At 35.8% G+C, this 17,092-nt stretch overlaps 1 protein-coding gene across 5 annotated transcripts in view; it reads right to left on the bottom strand.

Moving 5' to 3' along the window:
• KIAA0825 (KIAA0825 ortholog) overlaps positions 1-17,092 on the bottom strand; it is a 248,950-nt gene that overhangs the window by 165,890 nt on the left and 65,968 nt on the right. For all 5 annotated transcript variants that reach the window (XM_054003603.1, XM_054003607.1, XM_054003606.1 and 2 more), the window contains 4 exons: positions 14,634-14,804; positions 3,205-3,299; positions 1,281-1,508; positions 23-288 (listed from right to left, as the gene is read on the bottom strand). In XM_054003603.1, coding sequence (XP_053859578.1) covers positions 23-288; positions 1,281-1,508; positions 3,205-3,299; positions 14,634-14,804 — 760 coding nt within the window. The remainder of the gene's footprint in view (positions 1-22; positions 289-1,280; positions 1,509-3,204; positions 3,300-14,633; positions 14,805-17,092) is intronic.

Raw genomic sequence — 17,092 nt, forward strand, 5'->3', positions numbered from 1 at the left:
ATTTTAAATAGAAAGGACATACTTTTTGCTTGTTTCTCTCATTAAATTGCTATACATTGTAAAATGCTGAAAGACATATATCGCCGTGGAAAGGGCAGCATACAGGTCTTGCAGGGGAGCCTTCAAGGGAACGTCTCTGCTTTTCTCCTCTAGTCTTGCCAGAACAGCTGTTGCCACTTTGCTGCAGGCCTCTACAAAGTTTGCTCTAATTTCCTGAAGAGAATCATCTCTGCAGGCCAGAGCCAATGGAAGCAATGTGTCAAGTTCTTCCATGATGTCAGAACAAAACTGAGAGAAATAAATGTGGCATCAAGTTATTTGTATTCTGACAGCACTGCTTAATTTATACATGCTAGGGTAAGATTACTGACTATTGAAATTGGCATGAAACATAAATATATTGAATCAGCTTTACAAACATTTTAATCTCTTAAACAGAGGAGTAACATTTTTTAAAAGTAAATTAAATATTCTTTCATTCCTTCCTGCTTTAAAGCTGCATATTCTATACTAGGGGAAAAATTAAAACCATCTTATGCTAGTAATGTATTCATTTGGTTTTGATGTCACTAAACATACATTCAAAGCACAAGGTTAATTCCTTGTAAATAATGATAATTTTCTAAACTAATTAATTTTGAAAAATACACAAACACATTTCCTAACACTGAATTTGGAAACAAACATGTCATCTCTTCATAAAGTTATACATTAATCTCCCTAAAATTATCTCCCCAAAGCTCATGTGTTATTTCAAGAAAGCATTCATTAACAGCATTCTAAATCTGCTAGAAGAGTTGCAGATCTTACTAGAAAAAGTCTTTCAAACATACCTTTCCTTACAAAAGGAATTTAATTAATAAATTACCTTTCAGCTAAATCAAATAACTCAAAATTGGCTTTATTACTGGTTATGCCAATTAATTGAATGGCATGTCTAATGATATGAATACAGGAAATCCCTCTACAGCCATATTTCAAAGCTTTCAACATTTTCCCATCTAACTTGGTAACAGAGCAGTTACTAATCAGAATGCTTTAGAACTTTTTAGCTGAAAAAAAATGCCAGTGAAGTTTAAAAGGTAATTCTTTCAAATACAAACTACGGGCTATTGTATAAAGCTCTGTTCAGCTTCACATTGTAATGTCTCTCACTTTCTTCTTAATTCCATTTATATAGGATATAGAATATTAATAGTACTGTAAGTACTTCAAAGTGTTGATGGCAAACTGCCTTGGCATTCTGTCTCCCTTCAAACTTCAGATCTTTTGATACCTGCCTTAGCAATTCGTTTTGGTTGTTCCTCCTGTTGGACTGCTCTGCAGGACTCCTTCATTTGCTGGTTGTTTACAAGACTCATTGCACAGCCTGCAGCTGAAAACTCTTCTTTCTGCTCATGTTGAAGAATTTTAGATGAAAAATCTTCAATTGCTATTGTTATACAGTGAGCCACAGAAGAAGACAGGTCTTTGAATGCATTTCTCCAGCCAAAACTCAGTAAAATAGGCTGAAACACATATTAAAATTAAATCAATTCAAAGTCATTATTGAGTGTTAAAATTGTCTGAAAATTAAATGCCCATCCATAATTAAATTACAGGACATCATCACATTTTGAAATTATTTTAAAAATTTAAAATATAGTCCACTAGTGTTGAACTCATACTAAAAGCAGTATTTACACTCAACAAAATGCATAGCAACATTAAACATGTCATCAATTTTTTTAGAAAAGAAGAATTACTGTTTAAACAAGACAGCTTTTATAAAAACATGCTTCATCTTTACTTAATCTTAACAGACCCTACTTTAAAAAGTCAAAGAATTCATAGTTATTTTCAATAGTATAACAAGCAATCTAGCACTGTATACCCTGTAATAATTTTCACTGCAAGTTAACAACTGGAAGTTACTGACCATGAATCTCAATGGGAAACACTTAAGAGGAACTGGTTTTAACACACCCACACTGTATTTCACTTCTCTAGAACTGGATTTAGAAAATATTAAAATGTTTAATATAGAGATAAAAATAGAGATGTGTAGTTTCAGGCCAATGCTGGCTTTTCCTGTGGTTTACATCAGTTCCTTGCCTTCTTTAAACAGAAACTTCTGAAGTAAGCTGAAGTGTAATAGTTGCCAGAAGTAGACACAGCAACACATCATTATTTTTCAACTTACCTGATTTTGCATTGTTCTTATGACTTATATCAGACTTAAACCTTTCCAGAAGTGGCCATTTGAGAATTGCTCCACTGTAAGTGACATATTTTAATGATGTAAGATGATGTTCAGTAAATATCTCCACAGTAGGAGAATAGAAAAGACAGATTCCTAACTATTCCTCCAGCTATAATACTAAATTGGAAGAGAATGAAGGGCTACAAAGTGAAGCCCTTCCAGTTTACTTAAATTTAAAAGTTGTATCCTCCTTCCTTTCCCTTTCCCCACCAGCAACATCCAGCTCTTGTAAGCACAGGGACAGTCCCCATGGAAACACATTTGCACTCCCTCATTTTTTTTAATGGGGATCAAGTACATCCCGATCTACCTAAAAAATTCTTCTTTGTGATACATATTAGTTTCACACACCAATCCAAAGTACATTTTTTTAAAAATTTCAGCATTTAAATCAAGCTATTAAGAAATTAAATTCTACTATCATAAAGTATGAGACAGTTGGAGCATTTATGTGCCACAAAATCAATAATAAAAATGTGTTTTGTAGTAAATGGGAGCCAGATAAAAACAATCTCGTACATACATTCTACAAAGCACAGTGCTTATTACACAGTTTGTTGGCATCAGAGAAACTAGATATTGTATGAGTACCTATACCTCTAGGAAGAACCGTTATGACCACATTCTAAGAACTTCATAAATCTTCTTCAAGGTTCTTTGAGATTATATGTATAATACTAAGAAAGCTATCATATTTAAATAGTTTTTTTTTTTCCTTTTTGTTATGAGGTATCTTATAATTACATTTTTTCTGTTAATAACTACTTAATACCAACAACTTCTTTGAATGCCATAAGATTTTATTCCATCTAAACTGAAACTTTGCACATAGAAGTAATCACAGAAGCTGAAGTAATGAAACTATAGCAATAGGTGTTTATAATGAACATGGTGAAAGCCTACACTGCAGACACACACAAAAGAAAACTCCATACAAAGTGTAAGACTCTTTTCATACTCACCTCTTCTACCTGAAGTAGCTGCTCAGGAAGCACGCTGGTTTCATTTGCTCTAGTTTCTCCTATTAAAAGCTCCCCACTACCTCTCTTCAGAACTCCTGCACAGTATGACAAAAGAGATCAAAGTTTAGATTAATTCTGTAGAAAAGTCAGCAGCCTATAACATCTTATATATCAATATGAAGCATAAAAAAACCCTCAAGAAGATGTAGGGGAATACTAATGTTATAATAAAGTTAAATTCAAGTGATATACAATTTCTTTTATATAACATGATGAAATCAACATCTGGTGGTACTTGTATTTTATTCAAATGCACATATAATGCGTAAAATATGGTTTCTTTTGTCATTAATGCATTTTTATACTGGTTGTGAAGTCATCTCTTCTTAAGAAGAATGGATAACACTAGATCAGCTGTATAGAAATTAATTTCTCTTCTTTGTTCAAAGAATTATATCAATTGAACAGTAGTATATTTTTACAGCCTTTACTTATTTGGAAACACCAATACACTAAGAATAAAAAGACAGCTAATTAGTATAGATATTATAAACAAAATGATCACTTATAAAAACATAAAGAACAAGAGAAGTTCCTTAAGAAGGGCTGGTACAAAGCTCACTCATAAATCTTAGAGTAATGGGATATTGCCCCAGTTTTGTCAAGGGGTTAATACTATCTGGGGTTAATATCACTTTTATCAGTGTTTCAAGAAATCTGGGTTCCTGAAATATATTGATGATTCCTCTTCCAAGTAATACAAGCACAAATGGAGGTGCTTGTTGGGAATTTGAAAATCAAGGCAGCTGCAGTCACCATGAGATAGTGGAGTTCTAGATCCTGAGAGCACAAAGAAGGGTGAAAATCAAGACCACAGCCCCAGGCTTCAGAAGAGCAGACCTTTGCCTCTTCAAATATCTGCTTGGAAGAGTCCCGTGGGATAAGGCCCTAGGTAATGGGACACAAGAAATTTGATTAATATTCAAGTATCATCTCTGCTAATCTCAAGAAAGCTGAAAAAAAAAAAAAATGGCAGAAGGCCTGCATGCATGAACAAGATCCTAGCTGAACCCAAACACAAAATGAAGCATACAGAGTGTGAAAGTAAGGATGGGTAACCTGGGAGGGACACATAAATAGCTTCTGAACATGGAGAAAGTTAAGGAAGCTAAAGCTCAAATGCAAATAGTTTGGCCAGGGATGTCAAAGACAACAAGAAGGACTTCTATAACTACACCAGTGATAAATGGAAGACTAGAGAAAACATGAGCCCACTGCCCAACAAGATGGGGGACCTGGTAACATAGATATGGAAAAGGTTGAGACAATGAATGTCTTCCTCAACTCAGTGTTTACTATCAAGACCAGCCTTCAGGAATCCCAGGTACCAGAAACCAGGAGGTAAGGCTGGAACAAGGAAGATGTATACTAGGTGTAAGAGGATCAGGTCTGAGAATAACTAAGCAAACTCAACATATTGAAATCCTTGGGCACTCATGGGATGCAGCTGCAAGTGTGGAAGGAGCTGGCAGATGTCGTTGCAAGGCCACTCTCAATAATTTTTGATCAATCATGGCAACTGGGAGAAGAGTCCAAAGGCTAGAAGAAAGCAAATGTCACTCCTATTTGCAAAAATGGCAAGGAGGAGGACTTAGGGAATCAGAGTCTTGTCACCCTCACTTCAACCCCAAGGAAGGTAATAGAGACATTTCCAGGTGCATTACAAAGACTTCATCAGGAGCATTCAGCATGGCTTCAGTAACAGAAAGTAATGCTTGACCAACTTGATAAAGTTCTATGAAGAAATTATTGGCTTGGTAGATGAGGGAACAGCAGTGGATGTTTTCTACATGAACTTCAATAAAGCCCATGGCATTGTCTCCCGTAAGATCTCATTACAGGACAAGATGTAGACAAGATGTGTGGATGGGACAAATAGTCAGTAAGGTGAATTGAAAAGTGGCTGAATAGCCAAGCCCCAAATGCAGTGATCTGTGGCACAATGTCTAGTTTGAGGCTAGTAATTAGCAATCTATCCCAGGGGTCAATACTAGGTCCAATCCTGTTTAACATCTTCATTAATGATCTGGATGATAGGGTACAGTGTACCCTCTGTTGCCCAGTTCTTTTAAAAGTTTTAAAGTTCTTTTAAAAGTTTCCTATGCCTTCTGATGTTCACATATTTCTACTAGAGTTCTCATGCACTCTTCATGTAAATAATGATAGTTTTGCATTCTTCTTTGTAAGAAGAGAGATGGACTGTTGGTTTAACCAGTGTGATTGGAGAGGTGGCAATTTCATCCTCCAATCCACTGTCATTTTTGGAATTCTATATATTGCAAAGTCAGAAATAAATGTTCCTTCCCTTTACTCTTGATCCTGAGTGAGTGAGTGAGTTATTTCATGTCGCAGTGCGACAACCCTCAGCAAGTCTGCAGCTGACATCAAACAGGGCAGCAGATGGTCATGGTGCCAATCCAGAAAGGACTTCTAGAGGCTGGAGAAGTGGGCACACTAGAACCTCATAAAGTCCAAGAAGCAAAGTCGTGCACTTGGGGAGGAACAAACCCAGGTATCAACCCATGTTGGTGCTCTCCCAGCTGGTGAGAAGCTTTGCATAAAAGGACCTGGGGGTCCAGAAGTACATGAAGTTGAACATAAGCCAGTAAAAAGGCTGATGGTATTTGCTCTGGATCAGGCAAAGCATTATAAGCAGGTCAAAGGACATGATTCTTCCTGTCTGCTCAACAGTGATGAGCCACACCTCGAGTGGCATGTATAGTTCTGGGTTACTCAGTACAAGACAGACATGAACATACTGGAGAGTGTCTAACAAAGGGCCATGGAAGTTGACAAAGGGAATGGAGGACAGGCTGAGAACAGTGGGATTGTCAGCCAACAGAAGAGAAAGGTAAGGGCAGGATATATCACTAATGTATATAAATACCTGAAAGGAGGGTCCAAAGAGGCCAGAATCAGTCTTCCATAATGACACGACCAGTGGTCACAGGCACAAAGAGATGCAAAGCCAGAGGTTTCCTCTGAACATCAGGAAATGCTTTTTTTACTGTGAAGGTGAACAAGCACTGTAAGGTTGTCCAGAGAGGTTATGGAACCTCCATCCTTGGAGATACTCAAAAGCTATCTGGACATAATTGTGGGCAATTGGCTCTAGAGGCCTTGCTTGAGCAGGGATTGTTGGACAATATGAATACCAAAGGTCCCTTCCAACCTCAACCATTTTGTGATTCTGTGAGTCACAAAAAGATACAAGAATAACACCAAATGATACATGTTTCAAAAATCTGTCTTGTAGCATAAAGTTGGTAACCAATACTGGTGCAGATATTCCTAAAGTAATGTACTTCATGTGAAATTAAAAGAGGTTTTAAATTACCAGGTGCTGCCAAAGATTATCTATTGTCAAAGATTATCTTCCAGGCATAACCTTAGAGGTCTTCAGTGATCTGAAGCTACTAGTAGTAAATGGCCAAGGTTTAAAGAGCTTTTCTCTTTCTATGAAATTTCCAGCATTGGATTTAATTTATCCAAAGTAGATTTAACCTTCCCCTTAATCAATTTGCATTCTGAAAATAAACACTGTTTTTCATACAGCTACACGACATTGTAGAACTTTGAAGTTTTTATGGGGTTTTTTGTTTGTTTTGGGGTTTTTTTGCACGTTTGGGGTTTTTTTCCCCAAATACCTTTTTGCATTTTCGAAAGACATTGACAGATTTAAGCTGGGAAAAAAGAAAGATAAAATGGTAGAACATAAAACCAAAAGATATTAACCAGGCCATCCAACTCTTTGATCCTCATCATTACAGCCAGTACCAGAAACTTACTGTTTTGTTTTTTTTTTTCCAGCATGTTTTAATGTATTTTATGACAAAGTTTCTAACAGTTTTCTTTAGAAACTGCTCCAGAATTTAAAAAACCCAACTTATAGTCTAACTGACTGGATATTTTCCCTATTTTCTATTCTGTGCTTTCTACCTTAAATTTACCTTTTTTTTTCCTTTCAATTCTCATTTTTTATAGATAAAACATTACATTCTAACTATAACCACAAGTAAGTTTCTATATATTCACATTCTTGTATTATTGTTAAGATCTGTTATTTATAACTTTTTATATCAAGACTTCAAAGAAAACCTTAACCATATAAGCTAAAATCCTTGTGTATTCACAGCATTGCTGCCTTACTTGTTAAGAACTCACAGCTGAGATAAACAGGTATCTAGGTTATGGTAGATTTGTGACTCCAAGACCACAGACAAAGAGCCAAATGATGCTTACATCCACACCAGTAATTTAACAGGTTCCTTCATTATTAAATTAACATATTCTACTACATTATCCCACCTCCTTTTCCAATTAACAGTCTGGACACTCCTGCTTTATACTCACATGTATCTATGTTTGTGCATGTGGGCTTACACACATTAAAAATTTCACTGGTCTTCCCAAAGAAGCCCCATGTTCAAGTCTCCCATATTTTATTGACTTCCTTTGGATTCTCAAAGTTTTGCTTTCCCCAAAAGTTATCTGGGTATGGCTGGCTAAGGTCACCTTCTTCTTCAATGTAACCTCCAGCTAGCAAGAATTGCCTTCCCACTTTGTATTGAACATTGTACACTTAGCCATAGCCTCCACAGAGCCTCTGCTCTTCAGATGCTACTACAACCTTGTTCTCAAACACTATTTCCACAGAGACAGATAACAAATTATACCCCTCCTGTCCTGCAACATCCTCACTTGTGTGAGAGACTGGAAGGAATGCTTGCTCAAAATGTTTTGCGGGTGTGTGAGGGAAAGAGGCAGGTCAGGCCTTGTTCTGGTGAGGCAGAACATTGTTCCATACACTTCACCCTCCAGAGCCTGTATCTCAGCCCCACAGTGGCTGCCAACCCCTGGCACATTGCAGGCAATGCTCCACTCCCTGCCCCTGGAGCCCCAGTTCAGCCCCAGAGCCGACCTCCTCCTCTTGACTCTACCTTCTCTTGGAATTTCTATGAGCTGAACACAGCTGGAACCAGGAGTGGTAGTCATGTTTTTCTTTTCTATCTTTTCTGCCTTTCTCTCTTTCTTCTTTTAATTCCCTCTTCTTGGAATTTTTGAGTAACTTAAAATTGAACGGGCTTCGAGTTTGCAAAGTTGAATGAGTTAAGTTAATGCTTTGAAAAGTGTTTTATGTTGATTGAATGGTGGCCTAAACGTTTTGCCAAAGTTCTTTGATATCCTGAAGTTGCCAGTAAAGTTGTTTTGACCTCTTAAGAATATCTTGCTGGCATTTGTACTGTGTGTCTAACTATGAAAAACCGCAAGCCCTTTTAAGTGTCTCATCAAGTACGGATTTTAGGGCCTTACAACTTGTCTTCTGACTGTCTTGCCCTAATCAACAAACTCTCCTGGGAAAGAGAAGCACAGCTTTATTCAAGGTACAGCTGCTACTCAGCCCAAATTAGTTTGCCATTGTAGACAGAAAGGCAGGCATGAGTCGGAGGAAACATACCTATCTAGACAAATTCTCTGACTCCTCTCTTTAAATACCACATACCAAACTGCTTTTGCACAGATAGAAAGAAATGCATGTGATCCTTCTCACATGGTTGTTTAGAGAAAAGAATTTGCAGAAAGTGAGATGAAAAAAGTGAATGCTGTGAAAGAAGATGGGGGTTGAAGAAAAATGTAATTTTTTTCATATTTGATCCTTTTCTAGAGCAGATACTAAATCTTCAGCATTCTTGATTATTAGGGAAGTTTGGATTAACCACAAATCCTCGCTTTATCTTTCTTGAAACCGATGTTCTACAAACATCTAGTTTTGATGGACTGTTCATAATTTGTGTACTTTCTTTAGTTTACCAACAAGGCAGCTTTAATAATTTTGATTGTAAATAACAAGATTATATCCAGTGCTACACTTAAATCAAAATGCTTCAGCCAACTTTCCTTGTGTGTATTAAAATTTGTCTGGCATTATTCTTCTCTTCTTCTCTCCAACTGTTTGCCTAGGTCCCCTTTATCTATTTATTTAATTCTTTCCCCAATTCGCTATTTTTCTGGTTTTGTAATGATGATTACAAAGAATGACAGTGACACCTCTTGCATTTTAAATATAATTATTTTTATTTCTTATAAGAAGTTCTATTTTTTTTTCTATAGAATTCTACAGCTTTCCTGTTTTTATAGCATTTAGGGTCATAAGAACAGTCATTGTGACACCATCTTGCATGCAGCATAGAATAGCAAAGTATCAAGGAAAGCTTTTGTATGAGCTACTCACTATATGTGTATAAGCTAAATATCAGTGCTATCAAAGTAGCTTACAAATTGGATTCAGACAGCTCAGTCAGAACTTTTATTGAAACCATCCTGGAAATAAAACATTTGAAAAAGTGGAAAGAACCATTCCTCCAGAAATATAAATAACAATTTAAAAATCCCTGACTTACTTTTTGACAGAACGGTCAAAAAACCCTTCTGCTTTCTATCTTTAATAATGGACTTTTTACTTGTTGTACTATACTGAGCAAACTGTACTAACTCAGATGCAGAAAATGTACCTCTGAAATCATATTCCTCCCCTAGTGTAAATTCATTTTCACTTTGGATTAATCCACTGAAGCTGTGTATTAGTAAAAGAAGATACTTGAACATCTTATGTTGAGACCAAAGCAAAAATCACATATTTAATCTTCAATCACAACTTTTGCAATACTGCAACTTTGCAATAAAAGTCTGTTAAGATGATGCACCTCAAAATTTTTCTTCTACACTTCTTTTATTACACTTTACAGAAACTGATACAGAGATAAGGATTTCTCTTTAAGGTATGACGGAAAGACCTTTTCAAATCTTCCCAGTCCTATGAGACAGAGCTTGTAAACCTAAGAACTTGACAACTTTGCCCACAGTGTTTTCAAGCACTCCACTGGAAAAAGCCTTTCTTGGTATTCATTATCTAATCTGTCCAAAGTTCATCTTTCTCACTGAAATGAGGAAAAAAAGTGAGACAGATGAAAGCACATTCGATATTTGTGATTTTTTGGAAGTCTGAAGAAGAGGCTTCTGAAAATCCAAAAGGAAAGAAAAAACTAACTAAAAGATGGAAAAAGAAAGCAATATGGCAGAGTTCTAAACCTGAGTCTCACATTTAACACTTGATTATTGACAATCATGTTCCTGATTCCTTCAAAGAGAAGCTGTGATGCTGGAAGTACTAGGTATGTTAGAATAATTCATTAATTCCAACTGAATGTAGATAGAGAAGTAGACTATCTCATCACAGTAGGCATGACAAGATACCTGCAGATGAAAGGGTTAAATAGTCAAGAAAAATCTGGGGATGGCTACTCCTCTAATTTTATTAAATCCAATGCCTGTAGTGGAATGAAGTGAAGTTATGCACCATTGTGAATTAATGTCCTGTAAATGACAGAAAAATACAGATATGTTTTCTCTGAAAGGCAGAGTAGCAGTCTTGTCCAGATGTCACACTAACATTCAGGGGTGGAACAAAACCATACCATTACTTTTCTGTCCAAGAACTTTGCATTATTTTCTCCTTATTTTAATTTAAAGGATAACTTGAAGAACATATTGGTAGTAGATAAAATGCATATTTATACTGTCTGTTTAAGAAACTGTGCTTAGATAACACAAATACAGTTTTAAATCAAGCTCAAATCTTGGTGTGTACATATTGCTCATTGAGGACCACTAAGTTACTGCTGGTAAAGTCAAAAAATAAAATCAAGAAGAATTGAATGGAGAACAGTGAAAAGAAGTTAAAGTGAAAAATGCAATTCAGAGAATTCTTTTCTCCAATCTATGAGAAGTAATTTGTGAAAATGAGGATTTTGAATATATTCCAGAAGATGCCAGATAAAGAACTCTCAAACTGAACTCAGAGACCTATCTGTATCACCTAAAAACTCTCTACATCCCTCTCCCTACAGAGTTCACTCTGGTTCACTGTTTCCTTTGGTGCTATTGTCTGCCATGGGGTTACCATCAGAGAACACTGGTAGGCAGTACTTCCCTCTAACATCTATTTTCAACGACCTAAATTGGTCTTCATAGGATTCCATTGTGCACGCTGCAAAGAAACTTGTCTTGTTGCCAGCTAGAACTCTGAACTACATGTCTTTCTTTTCTTCACTGTTCTTTTTTTGGTTCACAAGCAACCTCCTACCAAAAGCAGAATCTGCAGAAGAGACTACATCCAAGCAATAATGCAATGAAAAAGTATGAAGAGAAGCCCAGGTGGCCACCTTGCAAATTTCCAATGTGGAAGCCTTCGACCTCTCTGCCCAAGAAGCAGCTATAGTCCTAGTGTAATGAGCTTTACAAACCCTGGGAGCCTCTTTACCCTTAACTACATACGCCTCTCTAATACAATCCCTTAACCATCTAGCTAAGCAACTCTTAGAAGCCATTTGACCCCTCTTAAGACCCCCTAAGAGTACAAACAATTTGTCAGAAGATATGAAATCTTTGATTCTTCTGTGATAAACCCTAAGTGTTCTTCTTACATCCAATTTATGCAGCCGTTGCTCTTTGTCATTGCTGGGTTTAGGGAAAAATGAGGGCCAAGAAACCATCTGGTTTAGATAAAACTCAGATGCCATCTTTGGGACAAAAAAAAAAATTATGAAGAGGAATCATCCAAAGAACTACTTTGTTTCTTTCTGATGGAACTTTATACATGTTCTAAATATCAGAATTGAAGTACTATGGAATATAAAACAAAAAAATCAATTGATATTGAAACAGCTATACACATAAACACACCACTTGGCACAAGCACATGAAAAAAGCATTATTTTTATTGCACCTCTGTGTGAGCTACATAGATTAAAAGTCTCCCCTGAATACTAAAAGCAACCAAAACATAAAGGAAACAAGTACAAGGCTTCTGTCTACACAATGCCTAGGGAATCTTTAGATGATTGGACATTCATCTACCTTTTATGAATTGACCATCTTTCCCTAGTTTGTCAGCAGTACTACTTGCAGAGCACTGGCATTTCAGATATCCCTCACTGCAGAGACTGAGGGGTAGGCTGGATATACCTAACCTAGCTTGAACTTGCTGAGAGTATGGGTAACTGTCTAACACCATCAGCACACACTTCAGCCTGGGCTAATTTGCTCTGCTTCTTAGGCTGGTTATGCAGTCTATGCTGTACTGTAAACCTGACCTTTGTACCCAAGTTAATTTAAAGCTGCCTCTGACATATCTACACTATTGACTCTGCCAAATTAAACAAGATTTCTAGTAATAAAGCTTCTAAATAAGTACAGAAGATGGCCATTATATTGCCTAGTCACATATTATAATGTGTTCTGATGAAAAAAAAACAAGGATTCTAACCAATCCTTCTTATCAAAAAACTCAGCCATCATAGGTGAAAAAAATAAAATTATCAACCCAATATAGGACATTAACAGGGAGAATCTTAAATCCCTTTTGGTACTTAACACAACTTGGAACTACTGGGAGCATAGCTTTCATTCTGCCACATCAAATCATCTTTCACTTCACCACAACTGAGATTTCCAACAATACAAAAATAAAATAACACCAATAAATCTTTCTTCTAGTCAGACCTCTTGTTAAAAATTTCTCTGGACATGTCTTCTTTTCACAAACTATCTGTAAACATATCACTGAGAACAGTTTTGTGAACAGAACCAATGATCAAAACAGCAACTCGAAAAATAAAAATATGTCTGAAGACTTCTCTAAAAGCACCTGAAAAATATTTACCCTCACTTGTTTTTCAGGGTAAAATGAATTCTATGGTTTCTTTGATTTTACTAAGACTGCCTCCTACAAGATCTAATAATATTTCCCATTCAGATTTGATTAAGTAGAGGTACCAATTAAGAACAAACTTGCTATAGACATGATTACTCTAAAAGAATATTTCTCAAAGAAGGCGGCTTAACACTCATTGGAGAAATAGTTCTGGACGTAATTAAGCTTGGAAAAATGTCTGCAGGATAACTTTTATTTCCTGGACAGTCTCTGAATTACTGGAGACCACAGGCTTTAGAATATAGTCACATAAATGTAAAATAAATTTCCTATTCAAGACTTTAAATTTTTTTTTACACTTTCTCATATAATACAGTAACAAAAAGTATATTTACCATTGCCCTTACTGAATGTGTACCCTGCCCAACACATGAGGAAAACTCTGTAAGTTTATTCTAACACCTCTTTTAGAATCAAGGCCATAAAACATAAATCATAATGTATAATAGCTTCATACTTCTTGAGAATTAGTAAAACTGAGTGACTAAAGGAGGCAGAAATACATTGAAGTCACTAGCAAAAATGGAACTCAAATGTACATTTTATTAGAGCTTTGATGTATATTGTAAAAATATATAGGTTAACCTGTATTTCTTTATTTTGGAGTTACAGTATTACAGGTGAAGAATACATCAACAAAATGTGTGCCTTGGAAATATTCTTATTTAATATTTTTATTTTCGTCAATGTGGTATTCTGAGACTAAATCATTCCCAAAACACCTTCCTCCTCAGCCTGCAGCTTGACTATAGAGATAGTGAACATTTGATTTCACCCATCCTCCATCCCTGAGCAGCCTGGCCTCATTTCTGGTCTGATCTTTTCCTGCAATAGAATCAGTGCTCTTGAAACCACTTCTCTCTCAGGACTTGGAGTCTCCAGTGGCAGAAGCAGCAGAGTAGAAGAACATTTGTAAGCATACTCCAGGAAGGTGTTATTCATCTGAATTTTCTACTGAATATAATTAGAAGAAAGAAAGAGTGAGCTTGGAACCTATAGCAAATGCAAACCTGAGGCTTGATCATTTTACTGATGTAGAGCCTCCTTCTGTAACACACCACTGAAGCCAGTGAGATAAGCATGCTAGTAAACATAGTGCATATGAGTAAGTGTGAGACATACAGGTTAAACATGGACTATATCCTTTAGCAGTTTCATCTACACTAAAATGAACTAAACTGATATTAATTTATGTGCTTTTCTCTCTTGAAAAAGGCAGCTTTCAAGGACAAGTTCAGAAAAAGTCAGTTTTAAAGAATTCAGACTCCAAATATTGTTGTGTCTTATGTGAGACATAGGATTTTGTAGAGAATCCAGTACGAGATATCTTGTTACAGTGTTCGATAGTTTTTCATTGTGGCTCTCCATCAATAACTACAGTTAGTACATCACATCTTTATACACAGCGATCAGTTCTTTTCTACAAGTCATTGTGCTCAAACATAAATATGCTCATTTAAAGAACTTTTTCAGTGGGTATGGTAACACATTTATTTGAAAAATATAATTACATAAATTAGATAATTAATGTTGAAAATAGTATAAAATTATTCTTTTGCACAAAGTAAACCAATAAATCAGGACAATAATACATTACCTTGAACATTCCTATTCCTCTCTGTAAATGAAGGCAGCAGCAGAATTTCTGTAGAGAGCTCCTCAATTTTTTCCTCCATTAATAAGAAGAGTTTGATAAGTTGAGAAAGACATTTGAGTTGATATAAGGTTAAGCAGAAGTTTCGTCCTTTCCTGTGGAATTCCTGGGAGGCTATTCAAGTAAAATTATAAAATAGTTTTTATTATAGCTGAAAAAAAGAAAGATACTGCAAAACTGATTATGTAAGACAGTATAATATATCAAGCAATTTAATTTTTCTTATAACATAATATATCTTTTTCTCATTATAAAATATCGTTACATTATTTTTTCCTAAGTCTTCAGCACTTCTCAATTATCTGTGAGGTTCCAATTAACTTCCAGGTTTTGTTATTCATTAACTAGGATTTTTTCCATGCAATGGATCTACTCAGGAATGTTCTCACCTGTGCTTTACAGAAAACCCACTGTGTTGCAAAAGCCGAAAGGGAAAAAACCACATCATTACTGTATTTTAATGGTTTGGGGCATCACATCACTTGTCACTCTGCAAGTCACCTTGTCTATTTAACAATCTGCTAGCACAATACAGTTGATGAATATGACATTTGAGTGAAAGAAACATCAATCTAACACTCCACAACTTTAAATATGTGGGGTTTGAAAACAAGTGAGACTGTCAGTGAGCAAATATCAGCAAGTATTAAAACTATAAGCATTTGGTATTTAAAAGAAGAAACCGAACATTTTATTTTGAAAGGTTAACACATGCACTCATAACATATAATCATGTCACATCAACCAGGGAACTCTGATTTCAGCACAGTCAGACTATAAACGACTGTGAAACGTTTCCAATGCAGTATTACCAAACCACATGGGTTTAAGTAATTTAATTTTATAATGTCTTTAAATGTAACAAATTTGCACTTCTGTGCAAATTGTGGTGAGCTGACACCATGTTTCTATGCAGTTCTGTTGCAGATATAACATCAGCAGGCCAGTTAATCTAGAAAGTGTCAGAGGGAGAGCCTGAGTAATTTGAAAGGGAAGCTCTGAAAGATGAACACAAAAAGAAATTGATTGAAATGTACTTTTATGTGTCAAATCTTTCTGACCTTTGCAAATTTTAAGTACTTTGTACCTTCCTTTTCCCTCAAAGTTTCTAAATATTTTTTTAGGCATTTACAAATCACTTTTAAATAGACATAGATCTAAGTAGCAGAGCTGAACTCTGAATACCAATTCCATAAATTGCTATTCCAGTTTTATTTCCAGCCTTAGAGATTGGGCTGCGGGTTTTACATCCACATATGAAGTTCCTCTAAGTTCCAAACAGATGTATTCATGCTAGTTCCTTGCATTTCTAAGAATGTCAGAAGATTTATAATTGCCTATAATTGCATAATTGCCTCTGTTAGTGCCTCTCCTCTCTGAATAATGAGTAAATAACAAATCTATCATTGGATTTCTAATTTTAAGTCTTAAACCTACAAAAAATCACATTCACAAGATTTTACTCCTTACCTGAAAACTAGAGAATATAATCTGAGTTTAACTGACATGAAAAGACTCCCTGAGTCTGCAGTGTAAGAACCATAAAACATATCCTAAAAATGAACACAACATTAGTTCTATCTCCTATAATTTGAAAACCTTATGGTATTTCTGCCCCATCTATGGAGGAACAAGGAAACGGTCCACTTATTTGATTGCCTCAAATGATATTGTCCGTATTAGACTGAAAGAAAGTGGACTTAGAAAACAAAGTTATACCACAGTAATGCTATTTTTAGAATACATTACCAAACTCAGAAAAAGTAAAAACTTTTACTTTTAAAGATCATTCAGAATATATTTCAGTTTTATTGTTTCTCACAAATGACAACTCATTTATTTAGTGCTTGATGCTCAAGTAGTGTGCACACTCCTGAGTATGCAAAGCTTGACTGAAAGGCCTTCTATACATCCAGGTCATTAGGTTTAAAATACTGATGGCAGCATTTAATTTTGAAGAACACTGACCAGCCTGCTTGAACAAGCACACCACTGTCCATTTTTTAGGAAAGTAGAATGAAAAGGCACTTCTTTTCTGACATTGTTCTGATTGGACAACCACAGGACAGAAACCTTTAAGAACAGTGTAACAGCCAAGAGCAAAGCAGCCAATGGGATGACACAGAGAACATATCAAAACAGATTTATAAATCTTGTAGAAGATTGTAATGAAGAGAACATGTCTCCATGTAGAGAGGTGTGAAATAGACATGAAGGCTATGATATATGTTCAACCAAACCTCAGTGACATCAACCTGTTTGGAGGAAAAATTGCCATATTCACAGAGTAGAGTATGCTTACTCTGAAAATGTTATCAAATGGATCATGATTTGGAGGGTTAGGTCAGAAAATTAATATTTTTTAGTGGCATTTACCCAGGTGACACTGTGCAGCAAGAGAA

The sequence above is a fragment of the Vidua macroura genome, chromosome Z, assembly GCF_024509145.1.
Source record: "Vidua macroura isolate BioBank_ID:100142 chromosome Z, ASM2450914v1, whole genome shotgun sequence".
In the NCBI taxonomy this organism is placed as follows: domain Eukaryota; kingdom Metazoa; phylum Chordata; class Aves; order Passeriformes; family Viduidae; genus Vidua; species Vidua macroura.